The sequence below is a fragment of the Dryobates pubescens genome, chromosome 43 (genome assembly GCF_014839835.1).
Source record: "Dryobates pubescens isolate bDryPub1 chromosome 43, bDryPub1.pri, whole genome shotgun sequence".
NCBI lineage: Eukaryota > Metazoa > Chordata > Aves > Piciformes > Picidae > Dryobates > Dryobates pubescens.
In genome coordinates, this window is record NC_071654.1 from 570,780 (window position 1) to 597,481 (window position 26,702).

The 26,702-nt window shown below is 46.0% G+C and overlaps 2 protein-coding genes across 2 annotated transcripts in view; one reads left to right on the plus strand and one right to left on the minus strand.

The window, feature by feature from the left end:
• LOC128899309 (zinc finger protein 721-like) overlaps positions 1-26,702 on the minus strand; it is a 586,691-nt gene that overhangs the window by 513,623 nt on the left and 46,366 nt on the right.
• LOC128899306 (olfactory receptor 14A16-like) lies at positions 23,758-24,690 on the plus strand. The gene has a single exon (XM_054177685.1). It carries the CDS (start codon positions 23,758-23,760, stop codon positions 24,688-24,690), a length of 933 nt encoding a protein of 310 aa, XP_054033660.1.

A 26,702-nucleotide genomic window follows, 5' to 3' on the forward strand; every position in this document is an offset into this window, starting at 1 on the left:
GGCAGGGATGCCTCTCCTATAGACTCAGCTGCTCAAGGCCTCATCCAGCCTGGCCTTCAACACCCTCAGGAGAGGGCATCCTACCTGGACAGCCTATTCCAGAGTCCCACAACCCTCATACTGAAGAGCTTCTTCCTAAGACCCAGTCTAAACCTCCTTTTCCTCAGCTTCAAACCTTTCCCTCCTGTCCTGTCACCAGACACCCTCATGAAAAGTCCCTCTCCAGCCTTCCTTCAGGATCCCTGTAGGGTTTGTGATGCTGAGTGGAGGACAAGGGCCTGACAGTCCCCAGCCTTCCAGGGGCTGTGGAAAGAGGCAGTGAGGCCCTCCCAGTGCCCTAGGACAATATCTCCTCACAGGCCTTGGGGGCAGAGAATTGCCAGAGTCAAGAGGGCACAGCCTTGGCTTCTATTCATCACTCCCACCACTGCCATTGCCCTTTGCCAGGGAGAAGCTGCTGGCTCTGTCCTGCTGCATTTGTAGAGCAGACTCCTGCAAATCCTCTTGTCCAATGATCCTGCTCAGGACAGGGTTCAGCAGATGAGGTCCCTCAAGGGCTCTGCCCAGTTTGGCTTCATCTCCAGAGGAGCTGCAAAGGCCCTGGGTCAGATGGTGCAGGGAGTTCATGAAGACATTCCACACTGCTGGCCCAAGGGCTTGCCCTGAGGGATGCCACTGGGAAGTGTCTGCCAGGAGGACTCTCCACTGGTGACATTTGGGCTTCATTCACCACCCAGCCACCACCTCATGCATTTCTGCACTCCAGCTCTCAGCAGTCTGGCTGTAAAGAGACTATGGGGGACCAGGGCAAAGCCCTGGCTAAGGTCCAGGCACAAAACATCCCCTTCTTGCCCCTACCCATATGGGTTCAGCAATACCTCTCTTGTCCTGCAAGGGCCTGCAGATGGCTGCAGAGGTGTTTGAGCCTTCACCTTCCCAGGGACTGTGCTGAGGGTGACCAGCCTGCAATGTTCCCCATCCTCCTGTTTGGTGTTCTTGAAGAGGCCTTTGCCAAGGAGCCCAGAACCTCTGGGATGGCTCTGTGCACATCTCAGGGCGCAGTTCGGAAAGGGTGGTGTGAGCAGACAGCAGCCTGCCCAAGACATCTGAGATGAATCTCCCTGGGCCAGTAGGGTTTGTTCTGGAGTGACACACAGCAATGTCCCAGCTCTGTCAGGCGTCCACATCTGAGCTGGCCTCATGGACCCCTAATGGAGTGTGGGATGTTCAGAGACAGAGTCTTTCCCCATCACTCACACAGGCCCTGCCCTGCAGCAGTCAGAGAGTCTCCCTGGCCTCCTGTTGCCCCTGCCAGAGGCTGGGAGGCTCCTCAAACCTCCAGTGCCCTGGTACCTCCAGCAATAGCTGATGGTTTTTGCTCACTCAGGTTCACCTCAGCTCATCTGCTGACATCTCATCTGCACAATGCAAACAGGCACTGCTGACCTCCTGAGGCCATGTCCTCCTGTGGAGGGACAAAGAGCCTCTCCAAGCTGAGGTGTGAGGCTGCTGCTGGAAATGGTGGTTGTGAAGCCCAGTCTAGTATGACTGCCCTGGGACAGCTTCCCCAGGGTGTCCAGTGAACACAGACACAGTCCAGACCCTTCTCTGCTGATCCTTCAGGTCACTTGCAGGAGGCCTGGTTGTGTGAGGACACTGCTGTGTGCCCCAGCCCTGCACACTCACACACTTTAACTGTTCCCTGCTGTTTGCATCTGCTGGGCATGCTCTTGAAAGAAATGTTGTAAGAAAACCTAAGCCTTCAGACACTGCCCCAAGCAGATCACCTGTCTGTGTGGAACTGCTCTTGTGGAGGCCATCTGAGCCAAAGAAGTTCCCATGGCCTCTGTCTGTCTGTGGTCATGGGACTGCCACGCAGCAGGATGGTGCCCAAGCTGCCAGAGCACTCAGGCCTTGCCCCAACACAGGGGCTCAGCAGGAGAGTGTGGAAGTGGAAAGAGAAGAGCCCTGGAAAAACAAGTGTGGGCAGGACCCTATCAGAGCAGTCCTGGCTTTGGAGCACAGGGCATGAACGGTGCTCTGGATTCCCCTGGGGTTCACAGGGCATGGAGCAGCTGAAGTGGCAACTCCTATCCTCTCCTGCAGCTGCAGGGTCACACAGGCATGCAGCTAAACGCTGCTCTGTGTGAGCTCTGTGTGAGCAGGCACACATGCTTGGTGGCTCCTCAGTCTGCTGCTGCAGGCTGAGGCAGATGTTTGCACTGCCGGACTCGGCTAAGTCCCTTCCCCGGCAACTGGGCAGATCTTACCCTCGGGGGTCCAGTCCTCTTGAAGGCACGTCAGGCTCTTCAGACTGGTGGGGCTGGCTGTAGGCATTCAGTGAGGGTCCCAGCTCTGGAGATCCTCTCAGGGCTGAGGCCAACAGGCCTGCCCAGAGGCTGGCTTCTCCCCGTCCTGCAGAGGCCACTGATTTGCTTGCATCTAGGAGAGAGAAGACTTAATAGCAATGAGCTCAATGGCAGAGGCTATGGCCGGAGCTTAGCAGCTTGGGCAAGGAGAGAGGATGAAGATAGATGTTAGGAAGAAGTTCTTCACAGAAAGAGAGATTGACCATTGGAATGTGCTCCCCAGAGAGGTGGTGGAGTCACCATCACTGGAGGTGTTTAGGAAGAGACTGGATGGGGAACTTGTTGTCATGGTTTAGTTGATTAGATGGTGTTGGGTGATAGGTTGGACTCGATGATCTCAAAGGACTTTTCCAACCTGGTTAATTCAATTCAATTCAATTCAATTCAATTCAATTCAATTCAATTCTATTCTATTCTATTCTATTCTATTCTATTCTATTCTATTCTATTCTATTCTATTCCATTCCATTCCATTCCATTCCATTCCATTCCATTCCATTCCATTCTATTCTTCCTATCCTATCCATCATTTTCCTCCAGTCCTGGCTCACTGGGGAGGTCCCAGATGACTGGAAACTGGCCAATGTGGTGCCCATCCACAAGAAGGGACGGATGGAGGAACCTGGAAACTACAGACCAGTCAGCCTGACCTGAGTGCCAGGGAAAGTGATGGAGCAGATTATCCTGGCGGCAATAACTGCGCACCTGAAGGATGGCCAAGGGCTCAGGTCCAGCCAACATGGATTTAGGAAGGGCAGGTCCTGCCTCTCCAACCTGATCTCCTTCTATGATCAGGTGACCCGTCTGGTGGATGTGGGGAGGCCTGTGGATGTAGTCTATCTGGACTTCAGCAAGGCCTTTGACACCGTCCCCCACAGCAAACTGCTGGCTAAGCTGTCAGCTCGTGGTTTGGACCGCAACACTCTGTGCTGGGTTAGGAACTGGCTGGAGGGCCGGGCCCAGAGAGTGGTGGTGAATGGTGCTACATCCGGCTGGCGGCCAGTCACCAGTGGCGTCCCCCAGGGATCAGTGCTGGGCCCCATCCTCTTTAACATCTTCATTGATGATCTGGATGAGGGGGTTGAGAGAGTCATCAGCAAGTTTGCAGATGACACCAAGTTGGGAACAGATGTTAGTCAGTTAGAGGGTAGAAAGGCTCTGCAGAGGGACCTTGACCGACTGGACAGATGGGCAGAGTCCAATGGGATGGCATTTAATAAGTCTAAGTGCCGGGTGCTGCACTTTGGCCATGGCAACCCCATGCAGAGCTACAGGCTGGGGTCAGAGTGGCTGGAGAGCTGCCAAACGGAGAGGGACCTGGGGGTGCTGATTGACACCCGCCTAAACATGAGCCAGCAGTGTGCCCAGGTGGCCAAGAGGGCCAATGGCATCCTGGCCTGTATTAGGAATAGTGTGGCCAGCAGGAGCAGGGAGGTCATTGTGCCCCTGTACTCTGCATTGGTTAGGCCACACCTTGAGTACTGTGTCCAGTTCTGGGCCCCTCAGTTTAGGAAGGACATCGAGACACTTGAACGTGTCCAGAGAAGGGCAACAAGGCTGGTGAGAGGCCTTGAGCACAAGCCCTATGAGGAGAGGCTGAGGGAGCTGGGATTGTTTAGCCTGGAGAAGAGAAGGATCAGAGGCGACCTCATTGCCCTCTACAACTACCTGAAGGGTGGTTGTAGACAGGAGGGGGTTGGTCTCTTCTCCCAGGCAACCAGCACCAGAACAAGGGGACACAGTCTCAAGTTGTGTCAGGGGAGGTTTAGGCTCGAGGTGAGGAAAAAGTTCTTCACTGAGCGAGTCATTCGTCATTGGAATGGGCTGCCCAGGGAGGTGGTGGAGTCGCTGTCCCTGGAGGTGTTCAAGGGGAGATTGGATGTGGCACTTGGTGCTATGATCTAGTTGTGAGGTCTGTTGGAACAGGTTGGACTTGATGATCCTTGGGGTCTCTTCCAACCTTAGTTACTGTGATACTGTGATACTGTGATACTGTGATACTGGGTTCTCTATGCTCTGCTGAACACAGCCAATACATTTTCCCTGCCCCTCTGCCAGGGCAATGCTGTGGAGCAGTTCTTCTGTGAAGTGCTCCAGATCCTTAAGCTCTCCTGCTCCACATCCTACCTCAGGGAACTTTGGCTTCTTGTGGCCAGTGCCTGTTTATTCTTTGTCTGTTTTGTGTTGATTGTGGTGTCCTATGTGCAGATCTTCAGGACAGTGCTGAGGATCCCCTCTAAGCAGGGATGCCACAAAGCCTTTGCCACCTGCCTCCCTCACCTGGCTGTGGTCTCCCTGTTTCTCAGCACTATAATCTTTGCCTACCTGAAGCCCACTTCTATCTCATCCCCATCCCTGGATCTGGTGCTTGCAGTTCTGTACTCAGTGGTTCCTCCAGCAGTGAACCCTCTCATCTACAGCCTGAGGAACCAGGAGCTCAAAGATGCCCTGAGGAAAATGATCCCTGGATGGTTTCAGAAGCAATAAACTCTTTGTCTTGTCCTGCAGAGCAGTTCTGATGTTACTCACAGTCTGGTTTCTCTCTTTTTGGCTGCTGCTGGTGGTGGTACACTTGTGAGAATGTTGTTTCTCCACCAGAGTCTTTCTTCAGACCATTTCTGATTCAGTGTTGTCCTGCCTGCTGTGACCCAGAGACTGCAGGCAGGAGCAGCTGTGCTCCCTGGGTGTGCAGCATGCAAGGAAAATTTCTTCCCATCGAGAAGTTCATAACAGTGACAGAGGAGTCTTGTAAAACTTTATTTGAATAATGGGAGAGTCCACAGGACAGTTCCCTGTGGGGTCTCTCTCATTGCTGAAGGCACAGCTCCCCTTTCATCCTCCATTTCTGGGTGCAAATTTCCCCCTCCCTTTCCCCACTGGCTCAGGTACTCAGGATTTAGTCTTTCCCCAAACCCCTGCTCCATGTCCCCCTTCACATGAACCCTCCCTGCTTCATGCATCCTATGCTCATTTAAATTAGGTTCTCCACTTCTCTGGGTGGAGAAGTTAATATTCAGCAGTCTGTTAAGCCTGTGCTCTGGCCTAAAGTTCAGCAGTTCAGGCTGTGTTCAGTGTCTGCTCTCTTCGGACAGAGCCCTACTGATTTACAGCAAGGTTCAAGGGAAGGGACTTAGCAGAGGCCCCTTTGTGATTTGCATACACACAGAGAAGGTGAACTGTCTGGGTCCTCCCTTTCTCTTCCAACTCCCTCTTAGCCAATTCTTCCTCTGTAAAGACACTACCTCCTTCCACTCCCATCAATCCCTCCTATTCTTGCTTTAATAATTGCCTTTACAAAATTCATTCCCCATTAACTGAATCCTTTCCTCTTGGCTCATTTCTGATGTTGGTCTTATTTGCAGATACATCATACTGCTCTTTTTTGTAGCCTTTTCTGGCTCACTTGATCTGGCTACAACCTGCACCTGCCTGACTGCAGGATGGATAAGCCATACAAAGCAGGGTATCAGACATGGTAGACAGATTAGAGCTGCTGTTGCACAAAGAGAGAAGAATGACACTCGTTTGACCCATGGCCCACCAGGCAACCAAGACAATGTGTCCCATTCCAGTCCTTTCCGAGTTTGGACTGGCACACCTGCATCAACAACCTCGCGTGTTATTAGTAGTGTGACCAATAATCTATAACCATGCAATGTGTGGTCGCTTGAACCAGCACTGCCCCGGTGCTGACAAAATAAGCAGCATGCGCTCAGAAAAGGAAGTGAATCTCACCAGGATCAGGTGAAGTGGCCAGGGAGGGCATGGGGGAAGCACTCCACAAAGAAGAAGAGGTTGTGCTAAAAGTCCTCCAAAGTATCCTCTCCATGAGAGGTATTACTTATGATTCTGGGACTCTAAAAGGGCTGTTAGCCTGGGCCTGGGATTAAGGTCTTATCTCCACAGTAAATGAATCTTTTACTTCCAAAGCCTGAGACAAAATTGGAGCCCAGCTGTGGGATGAGGTGCCTAAAGGCTTGTGACCGTTTGAGGCTGTGCCTTTAAGAAAGGGGCACACTGGCTAAATGTTTATAAAATATTTTGGTATTCTAAACGAATTTCATTGGCCAAGTAAGGTGGGAGGTGAGATTGTTAGACCCAGGGGAGCTGGGACTTTCTCTCAGTCTTCCTTTCTTCGCTGTCCCTTCCACACTGGAGCTGCTTCTGGGCTTCTTGCCAAGAGATAAGAACTAACTAACTCCCTATGCATAGGCCTCTGTCTGCTGTGCTAACCCCTCTGTTCTCTTCTTCTACCTCTTTGGGGGAGGAAGGGAGGTAGGGGGGTGAAGTGGGCACAGGGGGAAGCCCCCTCTGTTGAGGGTCTGGTTTCTGGTTGAGTTTATCTGCTGTACATTCGTGTATATATTGTAAAACATACTCTCATTTCTCCAACTGAGTTTTAGCCGTGGTCTCTTTCTCAGTGGGGGAGGGAAAGCAGAGCCTTTCCTTTCAAACCACCACACTCCCTTTTTGGCTCACCAACGTGGGGCCTGGTAATTAAGTAATTAAGTTGATTTATTTCTTGTCTCAGCCGGAGAAACGAAATGAGGGTGCTCTGGGTTTTAGAACGTTTATTCTTCTCGGTCTGTGGCATGTTGGTCTACCGGTACTGCATCGGGTTGATGTTAGACCAGATAGGTAAATATTTAATGCGTAAAATCTATTTGTGGTTTATGCATAGGATCCAGCTGTTGTATAAACACTGTTTGGGTTTTTTTCGGCTCACTGATTACGGCAATAGAACGTCTTCCACTTTGCCGATCGAGATAAGGGAGTTTAAGGCTTCGGGAGCTCAAAGAGTAACTTTAAGTGCTGGCTGGGATCCTAAGGTGATTTATTTGACGTGTGTAATCCTGCTGTTGCCAATAATTAATGTCTATCTGCTGTGGGCTCTATGTAGAGAGAAAAAGGTTTCTCGACCATGTTTTGTGATTAAACAAAAACCCAGGAAGCGTAGGTGTCCCTCTAAATCTTCCCCAGAGTCCTCGAGTGACGAGGAAGGGGGAGAATCTGCGTCAGTTAGAAAAATAGCAAAACCTATTGGCAAAGCAGCCTTAAATGCTCTGCTCCCTGACTTTGGCAAGCAGCCAGGGGTGGCTCCCATTCCCAGGATGGCGACCGGTAGTGAGGCAAGGTCATTTCCATCCGCCATGACAGGACCGGAAGGGGCCCACACGGCGGCTGGTTTAGATCAGGACCTGTCAGCTTCTATTAAGGTGGCTGTAAATTCAAACACAGCTCCAGTTAAACAAGTGGCAGTCTTAAAAACCAGAGGTGGAAAGGCCAAAGCTGATCCAGGAGCTAATGGAGGAGAAGAGCAGGAGACTGATCCCGGTGAGGGAACCTCTGCTAGACAGACTGATCCTGGTGAGGGAACCTCTGCTAGGAAAGGGCCTGCTGGAGATGAGGAGAAGGTTCGTCTTAGAGATATAGCTGAGTTATTGAGATCACTGCAGGATGGAGATGCAGCTAGGGCAGCAGCTAGTGCTGGTGCCTCCCAGCTTAAAGACATCCTCAGGAGAGTGACAGCAGGATTATGGGGACAGAAACTTGAGGAGGAAGGAGCAGAGGAGGAGACAGATGACATTTTAGAATGCTCCTCCCCTAGGGAGGAGCTTAGAAATGTCCGTAAAGATTACCTCAGAGCAGATAAGGAACCCATTCTATCTCGGCTTGCTAGGTGTTATGATACAGGTGCTCCAGCTCTAATGGTCGGAGACAAGTCAGCAGCTCAGCTAGGAACTCTCTCAAAGGATAATGGAATAGATAGACATCCAGGCAAGGCTCTCTGTAAGGTTAATCTGTGGATACGCCTTTTAATGGCAGTTTTCCTGAGATACCCTTCCCGAGATGATCTTCCATGGAATCCTAAGCCCTGGACTACCATAGATGAGGGAATTAGGCGTCTGAGAGAATTTGCTGTTAGAGAGATACTCTATGGAGAACATGATACTCTGAATCCTGACGATATTCCTGTAGCAGCTGGTCTTGCTAAAAAGCTCATCAAACTTGCTCCTTCCAATTATGCAAACATTCTGGCAAGCAGAATTGTGGCAAGACATTATGGTGGAGCTCCTCCTACGGTTGGCCAATTCACTGATCAACTAAGACAATTGGATGATAGCATGACATGTGTTTCTTTGGTTTCAGCCATTGAAACTCTGTCTGGAAAAATTGAGAATTGCATGAAAGAGCTGAAAGATTCCATATACCAATTGGCGCAAAGAGATAATTCCAATTCTTCCTCCAGGTGGGTGTAGGTTTCAGCTGTGAGGAATAGATATCCTCCAAGGAGGTCATTCCAAAACAGGCCAAATCAAAACAGACCACCAAGGCAATCATGTAGGACCATTTGGATAACTCTGCGTGATCAATTTGGTGAGAACATGAACAGGTGGGATGGTCAACCAACTTCTAATCTTTTCAGGAGACTGAGGGAACTGCAGAGTGGCAGAACCCAGGGAAACAATACCAGAAGGGTATCTGTTACTTCCACAGTTCCCCAGGACAACAATGACAGCTCCAACAGTGACTCCAGTTCTAATACTGCACAGTGTGCTCGTTGCACCTGTGAAAATGTTCCCCACAATTAGGGGTGCCCTGCGTCCCGCCAGGGGGAGGAGAGGGATAATGGAGATAACAGAATCTATTGGGATGTGTACATCCAGTGGCCTGGCACTTCACACTTTCGGAAGTACAGGGCCTTGGTTGACACAGGAGCTCAGTGCACCATATTGCCATCAAATTTTCAGGGATCAGAGTCCATAACTATTCTGGGAGTCACTGGTGGATCTCAAGAGTTGAGTAAGGTAGAGGTTAATATAAGTCTAACTGGTAAACAGTTAGAAGCATACAGAAGCATACAGTTGTGACCGGACCTGATGCACCTTGTATTTTGGGAATTGATTTTCTGAGAGAAGGGTGTTTCAAGGACCCTAAAGGTTACAAATGGGCTTTTGGAGTAGCTTCTGTAGAAATTGATGGACAAAAGCTGAAGCTGTCTGCTAGACCTGAGCTTCTGATGAATCTGCAGTTGTGGGACAACACAAGATTCAGGACATTAAGTTGCCGGTTGCTTCTCGGACTGTGCATCACAGACAATACAGAACCAACCGTGACTCTTTGTTGCCCATTCAGAATCTGATTCGTCAGTTGGAGAGTCAGAAAGTCATCAGCAAAACTCATTCACCTTTCAACAGTCCAGTGTGGCCTGTGCGAAAGCCGAATGGAGACTGGCGTCTGACAGTGGACTACCGAGCCCTGAATGAAGTAACTCCGCCTATGAGTGCAGCAGTACCAGACATGATGGAACTCCAGTATGAGCTGGAATCCAAAGAGGCCAAATGGTATGCTACCATAGACATTGCTAATGCCTTCTTCTCTATTCCCATAGCAGAGGAATGTAGGCCTCAGTTTGCTTTCACCTGGAGAGGAATCCAGTACACTTTCAACAGACTGCCAATGGGCTGGATCCACAGCTCCAGCATCTGTCATGCAGTAATCCATGATGCTCTGGAGGAAGGTGGTGCTCCAGAACACATCCAGTTCATCGATGATATCATCAGTCTGGGGTAAAACTGCTGAGGAAGTCTTCGAGAAAGGTAACAAAATCATGGACATTCTCCTGAATGCAGGTTTTGCCATCAAGAGAGACAAGGTGAAAGGTCCTACCACAGAGATCCAGTTTCTGGGAGTGCAGTGGCAGGATGGACGCCGACACATTCCAGTGGATGTGGTAAATAGAGTCTCTACCATGGCAAATCCCACGAACAAGCAAGAAACTCTACGTTTCTTGGGGATAGTGGGATTTTGGAGACTACACATTCCTGGATACAGTCAGATTGTGAAACCTCTGTATGATGTGACTCGAAAGAGGAACAGTTTCCACTGGGGACCTGAACAACAAGCAGCCTTTGACCAGATAAAGCAAGAAGGTAGTCAAGCAGTGGGTCTGGGACCTGTGCGAGATGGTCCAGACATTAAGAACATTTTGTACACGGCTGCAGGTGACAATGGTCCAACCTGGTGCTTGTGGCAAAAAGCTCCAGGTGAGACACGTGGACGACCTCTTGGTTTCTGGAGTCGAGGTTACAGAGGTTCAGAGGCTAATTACACTCCAACAGAGAAAGAGATTCTAGCTGCCTATGAAGGAGTGAAAGCAGCTTCTGAAGTAATTGGAACTGAGTCACAACTTCTCTTAGCTCCCAGATTGCCAGTTTTGAATTGGATGTTCAAAGGCAAAGGTTCCACACCACATCATGCCACAGATTCCACCTGGTCTAAGTGGATGGCCCTGATAACACAGAGAGCTCGAATGGGAAATCTTGAAAGACCTGGTCTGGTGGAGGTGATCTCAAGTTGGCCTGAAGATACCAACTGTGCTAAACCTCCAGAGGAGAGAGTAACTCGTGCTGAGGAAGCTCCTCCTTACAATGACCTTTCAGATGATGAAAAGAAATATGCTTTGTTCACAGACGGTTCCTGTCGTCTCGTCGGGAACAAGCGAAGGTGGAAGTCTGCAGTGTGGAGTCCAACACGCCGAGTTGCAGAGGCGAAGGATGGAGAAGGAGAATCCAGTCAGTTTGCAGAGGTAAAAGCTGTCCAGCTAGCTCTCGACGTGGCTGAACGTGAGAGATGGCCAAAGCTTTATCTCTACACCGACTCATGGATGGTAGCCAATGCTCTATGGGGTTGGCTAAAGAACTGGAAAAAGAATGGCTGGCAGAGGAAAGGAAAACCCATCTGGGCAGCTGAACTGTGGCAAGACATTGCTGATCGAATCGAGAGAATTCCAGTGAAAGTGAGACACATTGATGCTCACATTCCCAAGAGCAAAGCTACTGAGGAACAGCAGCACAACCATCAGGCAGATCTAGCTGCAAGAGTTTCTCAAGTAGACAAGGACTCTGAACTTGATCTCGACTGGAAACACCGAGGTGAGATATTCTTAGCTCGGTGGGCTCACGATTCGTCAGGACATCAAGGCAGAGATGCAACATACCAATGGGCTCGTGACAGATCCATAGACATTTCCATGGATGCCATCACACAAGTCATCCATGACTGTGACATTTGTGCTGCTATTAAGCAGGCAAAGAGAATTAAGCCCTTGTGGTATGGTGACAGATGGTCCAAAGTACAGGTATGGTGAAGCTTGGCAGATTGACTACATCACTCTACCACGTTCTCGTTCTGGTAAGCAGTACGTGCTTACTATGGTAGAGGCAAACACTGGATGGCTGGAAACTTACGCAGTCCCACATGCAACTGCACGCAACACCATTCTCGGTCTGGAGAGACAGATCCTGTGGAGACACGGAACTCCAGAGAGGATTGAGTCAGACAACGGAACTCACTTCAAGAACAACCTTGTAAAGAGCTGGGCAAAAGAGCACGGTATTGAGTGGATTTTCCATATTCCTTACTATGCACCAGCTGCAGGGAAGATTGAACGCTACAACGGTTTGTTGAAGACCACTCTCAAAGCCATGGGAGGTGGATCTTTGAAAAACTGGGAGAAACATTTAGCACAAGCAACCTGGCTGGTGAACAGTAGAGGTTCAGTGAACCGAGCTGGACCTGCACATTCTGATCTGCTACAGAAAGTAGAAGGTGATAGAGTTCCTGTTGTTAGGGAAAAGAATCTGTTAGGTAAAACTGTTTGGGTATTTTCGCCCTCAGGAGAGGCTAAACCTGTCCGAGGGGTGGTTTCAGCAGAAGGGCCGGGTCACACTTATTGGGTAATGCAAGAGAATGGTGAAATTCAGTGTATTCCACAAAGAGATTTAACTTTAGCTGAGAGAGTTTAATTTCAGACTGTTGTACAGCTACAGCGCGTCCAAAGGAAAGAGTCCCTGAGGAATCTACGGTGCACGAACCCTGAGAACCCTGAGAGCCCTGAGTCAACTGAGAGTCCCTGAGTCCCTGTTTCCCTTTTTCTTCGCTTCGTCTGCGGAGAGACAAACTGTTTTCCATTTTATTGATTTTGGATTTTCTTGGACTTCTGAATCATCTACATCTGAGTATAGCCGGAATGGACGATGAACTTAACTTACGAACTGTAAATATTGTTCTGGATTGGATGGACAGTACGAACAGCCAATGAAATTGTTTAGAAAGGGGTGGACTGTGGTCGTTTGAGGCTATGCCTTTAAGAACAAACACTGCTGGAACACACTGGCTAATGTTTTTGGTACTAGAACCAAAACATTCTGATATTCTAAACGAATTTCATTGGTTGATAAACAAAAATTCAGCTTTAGATTGTGAAGCGGTTGGAAAAATTTTTTCCTCAGTTCAGTTCGGTTTGGGAGTTGGGGGAGTTTGGTGTTTCAGCCTGTTCTCCCTGCCTGCTTCTTCTGCGAACTGCTGGACTTGGCCTTCAGATAAGCAAACACTAATCCTGCATGGGCTTTTGAAGCTTGCTAACAACTCTTTTCCTTAGTAACTTGCCTTTCTCTCTCTCTAACCCCTTTTTGGGGAAAAAGGGAGGTAAGGGGGGGAGAGAGGGGGTTCCAAAGAGGGGATCCCTCCCTGAGGGAGGGATTTTTGTTGTGTTATTTGTCTTTGCTGTGTATTTCTGTATATATATTGTAAATACCTGTATATATTGTGTTATATATAACCTGCTTTCCATATATGCTTGTAAATATATAGCTTTTGCTCTTCGACTGAGTTAGCTGTGGTTTCTTACTCTGTGGAGGAGGGAGAGCTAAGCCCTCTCTCAACCTACCACAGCAGCTCAGGGGTGGCCACGGCTGTGCTACACCCTCCCTTCCTCTCCCTCTGCAGTGGCTTTAGCTGTTATACCCCCCCACTTTTTTCCTTCCCCTTTTTGGTGTGATTCTGTTTTGATTTAAAGCAACAGTACTAATTGTATTATTATTGATGGTAATGTGTTTTATAGACTTGCTATTTTGATGTTAAGTTTTATCAGTAAGCATAATAAATAGTAAGTATTTAGTAATTATAAGCATTTAGCACTTATAGTAAAGTATAGGTATTAAGGAGTAAGTTTAAATTTTAAGTCCTTTTTTGGGTTTGAACTTTTTTGGTTTTGTTTTTTGTGTCTGCCTAGGCATTTTAAAGGAGCTCCATGTAATATAGTTAGTTAAGGATTGTAGTAAACAGGTTTTAATGTTAGAAAGTGTTTTTTAGTTATTGTAACAACTTTTTATTTTTTAGACATTGAATTGACAGATTAATTTTAACATAGGTTTTTGAGTCATATGTTAGGTTAGAATGATATAGTTTTGTTGGTTTTGGTTTTATTTGTTATAGAGTTAAATTTTGTAGAAAAACATAAACTTTATTATAATGGGTGTCAGCAATTAGCCATAACTGGTAGTTAACAGGAACCGTGGAAACAACTTATTTACAACAATTATTGAAATAAAAGAGAATGACAGTAACAAAAATAAGAATAATAGCACTGATTGAGACACCGAACAGTGAATAAACTAACAGTTTAAGTTGCCTTCGACCAACCACCTCAACATCTGGATGCAGCGTGGTACGATAGGTGGGGCCAGCTCTCCTCCTAAGAAAAGAAAATATCAGTTATAAAAAGGGGAATATCTTTGATTTTTTTTTAATCAACTAGAGCCTTAACAGAACTAACCTTTTTGGTTGTTGCGGAGGCCAAAATCTTACTCGTCTGGGCCTCTTCTTTCTGGTGGGTGACAGTGGCCTAGCAGCCTAATGGTGAGAAAACATTGTAGCGTTATAGCCAAGTTGGGAAATAATGTTTTGGGCTTTATTAAAATATGGTAGAGAAACATTACCATTGGTGGAGAGGATGGCATCTCAGAAAGCTCTGAAAATGGATCAGGGGTGGTCTCATCCTCTTTGGTGGTAACACCTCGTGATTTGGGTGTGAGAATGCACAGCGCTAACCCCGCGCATGTGCCATCACCCTCTATGGCTCAGCCATGATGCTGTGATGTATGTTGAAGTCAAGGCCATAATTAGTTAAAGGGTTTATGTTTTATATGATTGTTTTAATTGTGTTGTATGAATTTGTTAGATTATTTAATTTTAATATATAAGCATATTTAAGAACTAAAATAGAGAGTAACGCATATATAAACTGATATTAAAGGTTAGCTTAAAAGATTGTTTAAAACTTAGGGCTGTATATTATAATTGTTTAATGATTGTATGATTAGAGAAAATGTTTATATGAACTCATATGTTATTTTATCAGTTTGATATAATTTTATATGTTTAGAGGAAAAAAATAAAATTTATTATAACACAACATGTATTTTTATTTTGGGTTGAAAATAACAAAATGGGGAAAAGGTAAAATACCCCATTGTAAAAAGGGAAGTTTTAATGGTATTAATTAAAGATTAGTATTATTAGGATAGGCAAAAAGAAAATTGTTATTTTGTGAAAGTTTATACTGGGCAAAGCAATGAAGCTCTTTTGCTCTTGCTGTTTGCCTGCAAGTTTTCTGTCTGTGAAGCTCGAGCCTGGCCAGATCTACCTTTACAGATCAAAGAACTCTTGCTATTATTAAACAATTTATGATTTTTGACCATTTTAGAGGAAATCAACATGTAACATATATTTAAAGCAAATTGTAAAAGATAGTGTTAAGGATTGTATTTGTGTTTTAATTTTTGTGTGTAATGTGTTTAGGTATAAGTAAGTTTTTTTGTGAATGAGTGAAATGTGAAGATTGGAACTATTAAGATCTAAGTTTTTTTTAATGTTTGTTACATGTATTATGTCAATGTTGTCAGAATGGTTTAATTAATTTAACTTAAGTGTCTTGCCTTGCATGGGTAACATGGGCCAACATAACATGTAATAATGGATTTTTTTGGAGCTTATTGTAGTAATAGGAGTAAAGTGGCAAATTACAGGTTGGCAATGTGTTAAGGAGCTGGACTCGAACGTGTATTGTGTTTGGAGGTATGTTTCAAGGACAGTAAGGTTTTAAGCAAGTGTTAAAAAGTTAGAGGAAAGTGCCGGTTGAGATACAAAGCAGCTCACAAGGATGGACTGTCGTTTGTCCCAAGAGACTATCATTTAGCTTTTAAAGAGAACGGGGGAGAAGGAGGATACCATTGTATCAGAATGGATCTTCCCCTCCCTGTAACCAAATGTAACCAAAAATAATAATATAACAAAAAAAATGAAATTTTGGAAGGAACGTGTTGTTTTAACTTGTTGGATAATAGTGGTTTTTATATATAAGAAGATCTAATGGTTGGAGGAACGTAAAAAGAAAATTGAGAAGAATATGAATTTTTGACACCAGGTCTTAATTGTGGTTTGGGTGTTTGTTTATTTGGTTAATGTCAATTATAAAAAAGGGTTATAATTGTTGGGAATTGTTTTATTGATATTGTTAGTTGTGAGAATTTTTTATGTTTGTATTGTTGTTTAAATAAAAAAGATGACAGCTTTAGCCTTGCTTGTTAAAAAAAAGGGGGAAATTGTGGAAAATTGGCTGGTTACTAAAGGACATAAGAATGAGCTGACTGAGAATGATTTAGCAAAGCATAGGACATAGCTGGTCTAGCTGACAGAGCATGATTTGGCAAAGCATGGGGTTTAGTTTCATAAGGAACTTAGCTCACAAAAAAAGGAACTTGTGGTTAGCTTAGCAGGCTGAAAAAACTGCAGGAGGTAGGCTTGACATTTAACATGTAACCAATAGTATGATAAGGATTTGAATATATGAATGAGCTATCCTATATAACCTGTGTGATTTTGAATAAAGTTTGAAGCTTGCTTATCAATCATATTGATTGTATTGTCAAGTCTTCCTGCACTGTGACATCTTTGAATTGACAATTTTTACCCTTCATTACATCATCATTATCATTGTATTGTTGTTGTTGTTGTTTTTGTTATTGTTATTGTTATTATTATTATTATTTCTCCAAACCCTTGGCAACTCATGACCAAGACATAGAAATTATTTCTTTTTTTGTGAAGGTGTTGGGGACCAGGTCAGAAGAAAACAGCCCCATGGTGCATGTAACTCTGCAGTCCCATGGAGAACCAGTTTGGGATATTAAGATCAAAGAATCATGAAATGGTTTGGAAGGGATGGAAAAGAGCTCTAGTTCAGCCATCCAGCTGTGGCAGAGGCATCTGGCACTAGTTCAGGTTGAATAAACATCCTGACCTTGGGCAATTCCAGGGATGGGATCTCCCCTTCTCTGGGCAACTGTTCCAGTGCCCTTTACCTTCACTGTAAAATATTTCTCCCTTATATCCAATCTCAGTCTCCTCTGCTTCAGATCAAAGCCACTGCTCTTTGTCCAGACACTACAGTACTTGCTAAAACTTCTCTTTCTTGGCCTATGGCCACCTCACTTCCATCTGCAAACACCTTGGAGAGTGCCCAGAGATCACCCAAGATGGGAGTACATGATAGAGGTGAAGGCTGTGGGTTTGGTGGTGTGGAGACTGAGGACAGTAGAGGCTCGCAGTTACAGCATTTTTACGACTGCACCCTTCCCGCGAGCCCCGGCTGCCCCTGCAAGCCCCAGCGGCCCCAACCGAGGGGGTCCTGACAGCCCCGACCGAGTCGGCACTGACCGATGCACCACTGACACCGGCAGCACCAACCATAGCAGTGGCCCCAGCGGTCCCGGCAGTGGCCTCCATGTCAGCAGCCATGGCAGCAGCCCTGGTGGATGTCCCCATGGCTGTGGCCCCAGCGACAGCCATGGCAGCGGCCTCTGCAGCCCCAGCGGTGGTGGCCCCCAGCAGCTCCAGCTGTGCTACCCCCCCGGCCTCTCAGATCCCAGGCATTATCAGCAGACGATATCACTGCGACGGAGGCTACAATCGAATTCCGAAGGGACAACAGTGTAAGGGATCAGGAGGTGGGAGGGACGGGGAACTGTTCTGCTGTGCTTGTGGAAAGGTATTGTGAGAAATGCAGTAATAGATGGAGAATCTGTAGATTTTCCTGTACATGCATCTCCTGTGGTATTAGAAGGTCAACAAAGAATATGGCAATCTCTGGGCTGGAAAATGTTAAAAGAAGCTAAACAAGCCGTAACAACCTATGGGTTAAAGTCAGGATACACAACTGCTGTAATTGATCATTTGTTTTCAGCACACTTGTTAACCCCATATGTCACACATATGGTGGCAAATACTCTGTTAACACCACATCAGAGCTTGAGATTTCTAGGCTGCAAGTTGTTAAGACCCTAGTGCAGGAACAATTGCAATTAGGCCATACCTTACTGGCCACTCTCCCCTCCACCCCCCCCTTTTCTGGTAGGACTCTAGTCTACTAAAGCTCTGTTCTGATTTGAAGCAACAGTGCTGATTTCATCATTTCTGATTGCAATGTGTTTCAGAGATTTGTTATTTAGAGTTTTGCTAAGTTTTCCTAGTAAGCATAATGAATAGTATTTGGAATTTGCAGGTACTTAGTAGTATTAGTATTTACAGTATTTAGTATTTACAGTACATAGTAGTTATAGTAAGGTATAAGCACTTAGTAATGAGTTGAAATTGTAAGTTTTTCTTTTGATTTGAACCTTCTTAGCTGTGTGCCTCGGGATTGCAAAGGAGCTCCAGGTAATATAGTTAAGGCTTATAGTAAATAGGTATTAGTTTTTAAAAGTATTCCTTAACTAATGGAACATCTTTCTATTTCCTTCTTAGACATTGACTAGGAAAAAAAAATGGAAAAAATACAAAACAAGTAAAAAAAAGTATATAAAAAATTGTAAAATTAAAAAACAAAACCCAAACAAAATTACAAATTAGGTACAAAAATACAATAACAATAACAAAATAATAAAAACAACAATGATAATAATAATAATAATAATTTTTTTAAAGAAAAATATTTAAAATAAAAACCAATTTAACAGAATAACAATAAAAAAACAAAACCAGAAACAAGCAAAAAACCATAAGAATTACTAACAAAAAATAACTATTAACAAAAACCATAGGGATTATTAGCAAGAAAAAAAAAGGATTATTAAGATAGGGATTAAAACAAAACAAAAATTTTTTTAAATTAAAATTAAGGACAAAAAATTAAATCCAAAAAAATTTTAAAAATAATACAAAAGGAAAAAAATTAAATTAAATGAAAAAAATTTAAAATTACTTTAAAAAATAAGAGAACATTAAAAATAATAAAAAATAAATTATATTAAATGAAAATAAAGAAAAATAAAATAAAGAAAATATTAAGAAACATTAAAAATAAATAAATAAAAAGTTAGATCTTAAAAAAAATTTAAAATTCTAGACAAAAAATACATATAACAACAAAAGAAAAATATTTTAAAATTAAATTAAAAATGAGATTAAAAATTTAAATTAAAAAATAAAAAATAATTAACAATAACATTTAAAAAATTAAAATAAAAATAATAAAAAAATTAAAATCACAATTAGATTAAAAACTAAAATAAAAATAATAAACCAAAAAAGAAATAAAATTTTAAAAATAAAAAAGTTAAGAAATTTTTTAAATTGATTATAATATTGTAAAAAATTAAAATTAAAAATATTTGATTTTTTAAAAACTAGATTATGTAAATCAAAATAGATTTGAAAATAAGTTAAAAATAAAAATAATTAAATTAAAAAATTGTATTTAATAAATAAATAAATTTTAAAAATATATTTTTTAAATTAAAATTAAGAAAAACTACTAAAAGAAATTTTTTTAAAAAATTAAAGTCAAAATTAAAGTTAAAAAATAAAATTAGAAAATAAAAATAATAAAATGAAGAAGAAAAAAATAGTTAAAAATATATCAAGGAAAAATAAACAACAAAGAAAGAGAATATCTATTTTATAGCTAAGGGTTTTAGTGATGCCAGCAAGAAATAACTCCCCCATGTCAACTGCAATCATCGCAATAAACAGCAGCCGAAGAATCAGAATAAGAAGGAACAGCATTGCCCATGCAGTCGAGCATCCATCACAGTAACTGTTATGATAATCTGAGATCAAAAGCATCAATCAGAAGAACTGACTGAAAAAGAACCATCTGAATTGGGACTGACTGTTATGATTGTTCAATGCTGTGTGAGTCGAGAACATGCTCCCATGGATTGCTGTTACCTTAGCAGCTTGCCATAATTGTAAATAGTTAAAGGGCAAGTCAAAATTAATGATAACACAAGGTGCATTCTGAGTTTAGGTTGAAAACAATCAAACAAACAAAAACATACAAACAAAGGGGGAATTTAGGTATGTCAGAAAAAAATGAGTGGCTAAAGCATATTGTGTTCTCAAATTGTCATTTTCTATGCACCTCTCCTCAGCAAAAACAAAGCATCAACAGATCAGAATCATTCTTTCATCACTCTCGCTTCACCGAGAGAGTCGTTCGTCATTGGATGGGCTGCCCAGGGAGGTGGTGGAGTCACCATCCCTGGAGATGTTCAAGAGGGGATTGGATGTGGCACTTGGTGCCATGGTCCAGTCATGAGGTCTGTGGTGACAGGTTGGACGTGATGATCTTTGAGGTCTCTTCTAACCTTAGTGATGCTGTGATACTGTGATTAGGATGAGCAAAAATGCATTATTATGTTCATTTTATATTGGGCAAAGCAATGAAGCTTTTTCACTCTTGCTGTTTGCCTGAAAGTTTTCTATCTGTGAAGCCAGAGCCTGGCCAGATCTACCTTTACAGAAATGTGAAGATCGGAACTAGTAAGATCTAAGTTCTTCTTTACAATGTCTGTTATCTTTGCCCATGTATTATGCCAGCTCTGTTAGAACATTCTAACTAGCTCAACTTAAGCTTTCTGCCTTTTATGGGTTACATCAGTCTGTTAGACATGCTGCACTTCAGACCTTTTGCTTTTGCTATACAGCTTAGCTTTACCTTGCTTGCTTCTGTGTATGCAAAGAGTATCTTGTATGGGATGGGAACAACTCCCATGACCAGATTGCTCACAAAAACAAAAAGGGGGATTGGTGGCAATCATAGCAATAAGCAGTGTGAGCAATCTGGCAGTATAAGTTTAGAGCCTGACATGGTGGTAGGCCATGCTCAGCATAAGTGCAGAAGTAGCTAGCAGCTCAGTAAAACAGTGCTGTGCCTGCAGCATGTAACTAAAGCAGGGCACTGGTAGCTATAAACACAGAGAGTTATCTGGGAATAACAGGACACACACCTGCAGCAACAACCTCGCGTGGCATTAGTAGTGCGACCAATAATCTGTAACAGTAGGATGTGTGGTCACTCGTGGGCACCAATGAAGCTATGCCAACGATGCTCTCCCAGTCTATGTAAGCTGGAGAAGTTCTCATAATAAATGAACAATACTGGATCATATTAGTCATCCGTATTGACTCCATTCTCTGTCAGCGACAGCTTGGAAGGTTCAGAGTGGAGATGATGCTGAAGAAATGTCCCTCAAAGGGCAGAGCTCCTGCTAAGCATGAGGCCATCCAGAGGTGTCAGGAAATGGCAGCGAGAGCTGAGACAGCTCAGGGAAGGGATGGAAATGGCAGGGGGAGAGCTGGCTGGGGAAGCAAGCTTGGAGTCAGCAGCCTGAAGGGAAAGAGCTGCAGGCACGGGAGAGTGTAGGAGAGGCTGCAGTAGGGATGGCCAAGGGCTCTGGCAGGCCTGAGAGGACCAACAGGACCAAGGCCTTTGTGCCCTTGGCTCGGGGAGTCGCCTCTGTCACCAAGGCATGTGAGGAGAAAATTTGATTTGAGGCTTTGAGGTTCTTCTATTGCAAGGGCAGTGGTCAGGGCTTGGCCTTTCTGCTTCCTAGATCAAAGGCAAGTTTTTCTCCCCTGCACTTTGCCTTTGTCTCCCTGCAATCCTGGCCTCTAACAAGCTGCTCTAACGAGTCCCTGGGGAGCCTTTGTCAGTAACAAGCCTCAGTGAGGCCAATCAGTGCTTCAAGGTACTTTGGAGTTTACTTCTGCCTTGGACTTGTTGAGAGGCTTCTTGGCAGTCCCTTGGCAGAGTCTCCTGGCAGTACCTAAGGATGATGTAATCAGCCCCAAATACTCCATGGGGCTCATTAAGTACTGCTGAACCTCTCATTATTGCCAAGGTTTCTGCAGCTAATTGGAGAGGGTTTTATTGCACAAAGCATCTGATAAAAAGTACTTTTAAAGGTACATTTCATTCCTTTTCAGCAGGAGTTGTGTCTTTGCAAGCAAACCGCAGCAAAACCTGACAAAGTCCTACCCTACTCACTGCTCATCCTCACCCTCACTGCCCGCAGTAGAGCCCTGAGCCACAGGTGAGGGACAGGATCTGCCTTGCCAGGGGCTGGGGCTCAGGGGTTGGCCCTTTGGATCAATGAAACCCCTCCAGGTTTCCTCAGCAGCAGAGCCACCTTGAGCTGCTTGTCCTGACCTGTCAGCACTGCCTCAGTTTTCTGCTCTCACCACAGCCTGGAGATGCTTCAGTGCCTCCAGTGATGCTTCCCTTGCATCCACTGTCTGCTTCTGCTCTAACCAGACCCTGGGGACTCTTTCCCAGTATGCTTCACTGGGACCCATTAAGAGTAGAAGAAAGTTCAGAGTTTGAATCTGACTTTGACTTCTGCAGAGGTTTCATCAGCTTCTCAGTCTCTGAGGTTCAAGGACTCATCACCAAAGCCACCAGAGGGCTCCTTTAAATGCCTTGGGCTGGTCTGCTGCTGCTGAGCCAGGCCAGGCTCCTGGGCATGAGGGAGCTCTGGCCAGGAGTAGCTCCTTTGCACATTACAGCAGGGCTGAGGACACTGCCAGCAGATCTCAGAGAGATGAGGAAGGCAGAGCGAGCTTTGAGGCAGCCAGGTCTGGGAGGATGCTGAGAGCTCACTGGAGAAGTCACTGCAGTCACTGACATGATGAGGCTGTGGGTGCAGGGTGGTGCAGGTGCAGTTCTGGGAGGCATCTCCTAAAGCTGGCACAGCCACAGTTGATGCTGGATGTGAGGAAAAGATGTAGGTGGCAGGAGCCACACCTGGCACTGCAGAGCAGGGCAGGTTGGGGCAGGGTCCTTCTGCTCTGGAGAGGCTGCTGTGTGGGTCAGGGCTGCTGTCAGCTGCAGCTCAGTATCAGGGAACTTCCAAAGGGATGTTTCAAGGACAAGGTCCAAGCAGGGTCTGCTCTAAAGAGAGAAGAATTCCTGAGGCTGTGTTTGCAGTTTCCTGTTCGGAGGACATGGGAAAGGGGGAGTGAAAGAGAGGTAGCAACGGACCATGCAAGTTGGAACAAGTCTCTGAAACTGGGGAGGTGTATCTTGGAGTAGTCAGGAGGTCTGCTGGGAGCCTCCTGAAAAGCCTTCAGCCTCTGCCTGAGGACAGCAGCAGCAGCACCCTGGCTGGACTCATCAGGATGCCTCCAGCCAGTGCCCTGCAAACAAGCAGGTTTCTGTAGGTGAGTGCAGAGGGGCTGGTCTGGGTTCTGTGAGCAGGGCAAATCCATCACCCAGCACACTCCTGCCAGGGTGAGAACCTCCAGGCAGCAGGGATCTGATCAGGGGAGGAAACTGAACCCAGCAATGTTGTGGGAGGGAGCATTCAGACATCTCCATCTCATCCCCTCCACGCCAGACTCTTCTTATGAGCATGGCCCTTGGCCTCCTCTTCCCCCCAGAAAAGCCTCTGCCCTCAGGGTCATGGGCTCCAAGGTGTGAAGCACCTCCTCTGCAGCCAGAGCTCCAGCAGAGGCAGAGCTGCCACAGGAGAGGAAATGCCATTGGGTGTTGCAATGCGCCCTGAGTGTGCTGGGCTGCAAGTGTGTTGCTGAGACCTTGAGAGAGGCTGAGACACTGAATGGTCTGTGGGGGATCCCTCTGCTCTCAGCAGTGTCTGGTGGCTTTTCAGGGGCACATGGGAGTGTGATCACCTCCAGCTCAGCAGGGCACAAGCCCAGAGAAGTGGGCAAGTAGCAGCAGGGCCAAGCAGCTCCCCTCACTCTGCTCTGAGCCACAGGCAGCCTCTTGCCTTGCAGGCTTCTGCTCTCTCTGCTCCCCCTGAGGGCAGCAGAAATGCTGTGTGAGAACTTGTGACAGCCATGAACACTCTGGGGGTGAGATGTGGGCAGCTGGAGTACAAAAGCCTAAACCATTCAGGAACTGCCTTTTTCTACCCTCTCTCCTTAGCACTGGGAGATGCTGAGAAGCCTTTCTGATTTGGGACTCTTACATCTGAAAGTGGACACCAGAGATTGCTGCTGCCTCCACCACTCCCCTGCTGCAGAGCAGGACTGACTCAGCAGCAGGAAGCAGGAAGAGTCTCTGCTCTTCCCTGCAGGCTTAGTCACCACAAAAGAGTCCAGGAACAGAGCTGGAGGGAGGTCTCTTCCAAAAGAGAACTTAAGTCTCTATATCAGGCGCTGAGAAATGGCTTTGGTTGTGCTCCACTGACTTGTGACTGCCTTTGCCTTTTGGCTACTGCACTGTGCACAAAGGACACAAATGCTGAACAGCAGCTCCATCACCCACTTCCTCCTCCTGCCATTCTCAGGCACAAGGCAGCTGCAGCTTCTGCACTTCTGCCTCTTCCTGGCCATCTACCTGGCTGCCCTGCTGGGCAATGGCCTCATCATCACCACCATAGCCTGGGACCACCACCTCCACACCCCCATGTACTTCTTCCTCCTCAACCTCACCCTCCTTGACCTGGGCTGCATCTCCACCACTGTCCCCAAGTCCATGGCTAATTCCCTGTGGGACACCAATGACATCTCCTACACAGGATGTGTTCTCCAGGTCTTCTTTTATGTATTCCTAATAGCTACAGAGTATTTTCTCCTCACCACCATGTCCTTCGATCGCTATGTTGCCATCTGCAGACCCCTGCACTATGAGACCCTCCTGGGCAGCAGAGTTTGTCTCCACCTGGCATCAGCTGTCTGGGCCTGTAGCTTTCTCTATGCTCTGCTGCACACAGCCAATACATTTTCCCTGCCCTTCTGCCAGGGCAATGCTCTGGAGCAGTTCTTCTGTGAAATCCCCCAGCTCCTCAAGCTCTCCTGCTCCACATCCTACCTCAGGGAACTTTGGCTTATTGTGGTCAGTGCCTGTTTATTATTTCTCTGTTTTGTGTTGATTGTGGTGTCCTATGTGCAGATCTTCAGGGCAGTGCTGAGGATCCCCTCTCAGCAGGGATGCCACAAAACCTTTGCCACCTGCCTCCCTCACCTGGCTGTGGTCTCCCTGTTTCTCAGCACTTTATTCCTTCCTAATCTGAAGCCCTCTTCTGTCTCCTCCCCATCCCTGGACCTGGGGGTGTCAGTTCTGTACTCAGTGGTGCCTCCAGCAGTGAATCCTCTCATCTACAGCCTGAGGAACCAGGAGCTCAAGGATGCCCTGAGGAAAATGACCACCAGATGCTTTCAGAAGCAATAAATAGAATAGAACAGAACAGAATAGAATAGAATAGAATAGAATAGAATAGAATAGAATAGAATAGAACAGAACAGAACAGAACAGAACAGGTTGGAAGAGACCTTCAAGATCATCGTGTCCAACCCATCAACCAATCCAATCCGTCTAAACAACTAAACCATGGCACCAAGCACCCTATCAATTCTCCTCCTGAAAACCTCCAATGACAATGACTCCATCACCTCCCTGGACAGCATATTCCAATGGGCAATCTCTCTCTCAGTGTAGAACTTCTTCTTAGCATCCAACCTAAACCTCCTCTGGTGCAGCCTGAGATTGTGTCCGCTTGTTCTGGTGCTGGTTGCTTGGGAGAAGAGACCAACCTCCGCCTGTCTACAACCTCCCTTCAGGTAGTTGTAGACAGCAAGAAGGTCACCCCTGAGTCTCCTTTTCTCCAGGCTAAGCAATCCCAGCTCCATCAGCCTCTCCTCATAGGGCTTGTGTTCCAAGCCCTCACCAACTTCCTTGCCCTTCTCTGGACTCATTCCAGCATCCTTCCTAACCTGAGGGGCCCAGAACTGGACACAGTACTCGAGGTGCGGCCTAACCAGTGCAGTCTACAGGGGCAGAATGACCTCCCTGCTCCTGCTGGCCACACTGTTCCTGATGCAGACCAGGATGCCATTGGCCCTCTTAGCTGCCTGGGCACACTGCAGGCTCATGTTCAGTCTACCGTCAACCAGCACCTCCAGGTCCCTCTCAGCCTGACTGCTCTCCAGCCACTCTGACCCCAGCCTGTAGCTCTGCATGGGGTTGCTGTGGCCAATGTGCAGAACCCGGCACTTGGATATGTTCAATCTCATGCCCTTGGATTCTGCCCATCTGTCCAGCCTGTCAAGATCCCTCTGCAAAGCCTCTCTACCCTCCAGCAGATCAACTTCTGCCCCCAGCTTGGTATCATCAGCAAATTTACTGATGATGGACTCAATGCCCTCCTCCAGATCATCAATAAAGATGTTAAAGAGCATGGGCCCCAGCACTGATCCCTGGGGCACACCACTGGTGCCTGGCTGCCAGCTGGATGTGGCACCATTCACCACCACTCTCTGGGCTCAGCCCTCCAGCCAGTTCCTAACCCATCGCAGTGTGCTCCCATCCAAGCTATAGGCTGACAGCTTGGGCAGGAGTTTGTTGTGACTCTTTGTCTTCTCCTGAAGAGCAATTCTGATGTCACTCACAGTCTGGTTTCTCTCTGTTTGGCTGCTGCTGGTGCTGTTCCCCTTGTGAGAATGTTGTTTCCACACCAGAGTCTTTCTTCAGACCATTTCTGGTTCTGTGTTGTCCTGTCTGCTGTGACCCAGAGACTGCAGACAGGAGCAGCTGTGCTTCCTGGGTGTGCAGCATGCAAGGAAAAATTCTTCCCATCTAGAAGTTCATGACAGAGACAGAGGAGTCTGGTAAAACTTCATTTGAATAAAGGGAGAGTCCACAGGACAATTCCCTGTGGGATCTCTCTCATTGCTGAAGGCACAGCTCCCCTTTCATCCTACATTTCTGGGTGCAGATTTCCCTCTCCCTTTCCCCACTGGCTCAGGTACTCAGGATTTAGTCTTTCCCAATACCCCTGCTACATGTCCCCCTTCACACAAACCTTCCCTGCTTCATACATCCTATGCTCATTTAAATTAGGTTCTCCACTTCTCTGGGTGGGGAAGTTAATATTCAGCAGTCTGTTAAGCCTGTGCTCTGGCCTAAAAGTTCAGCAGTTCAGGCTGTGTTCAGTGTCTGCTATCTTTGGACAGACCCCTACTGATTTACAGCAAGGTTCAAGGGAAAGGACTTAGCAGAGGTCCCTTTGTGATTTACATACACACAGAGAAGGTGAACTGTCTGGGTCCTCCCTTTCTCTTCCAACTCCCTCTTAGACAATTCTTCCTTTGTAAAGACACTCCCTCCTTTTGATCCCATCAATCCCTCCTCTTCTTGCTTTAATGATTGTCTTTACAAAATTAATTCACCGTTAACTCAATCCT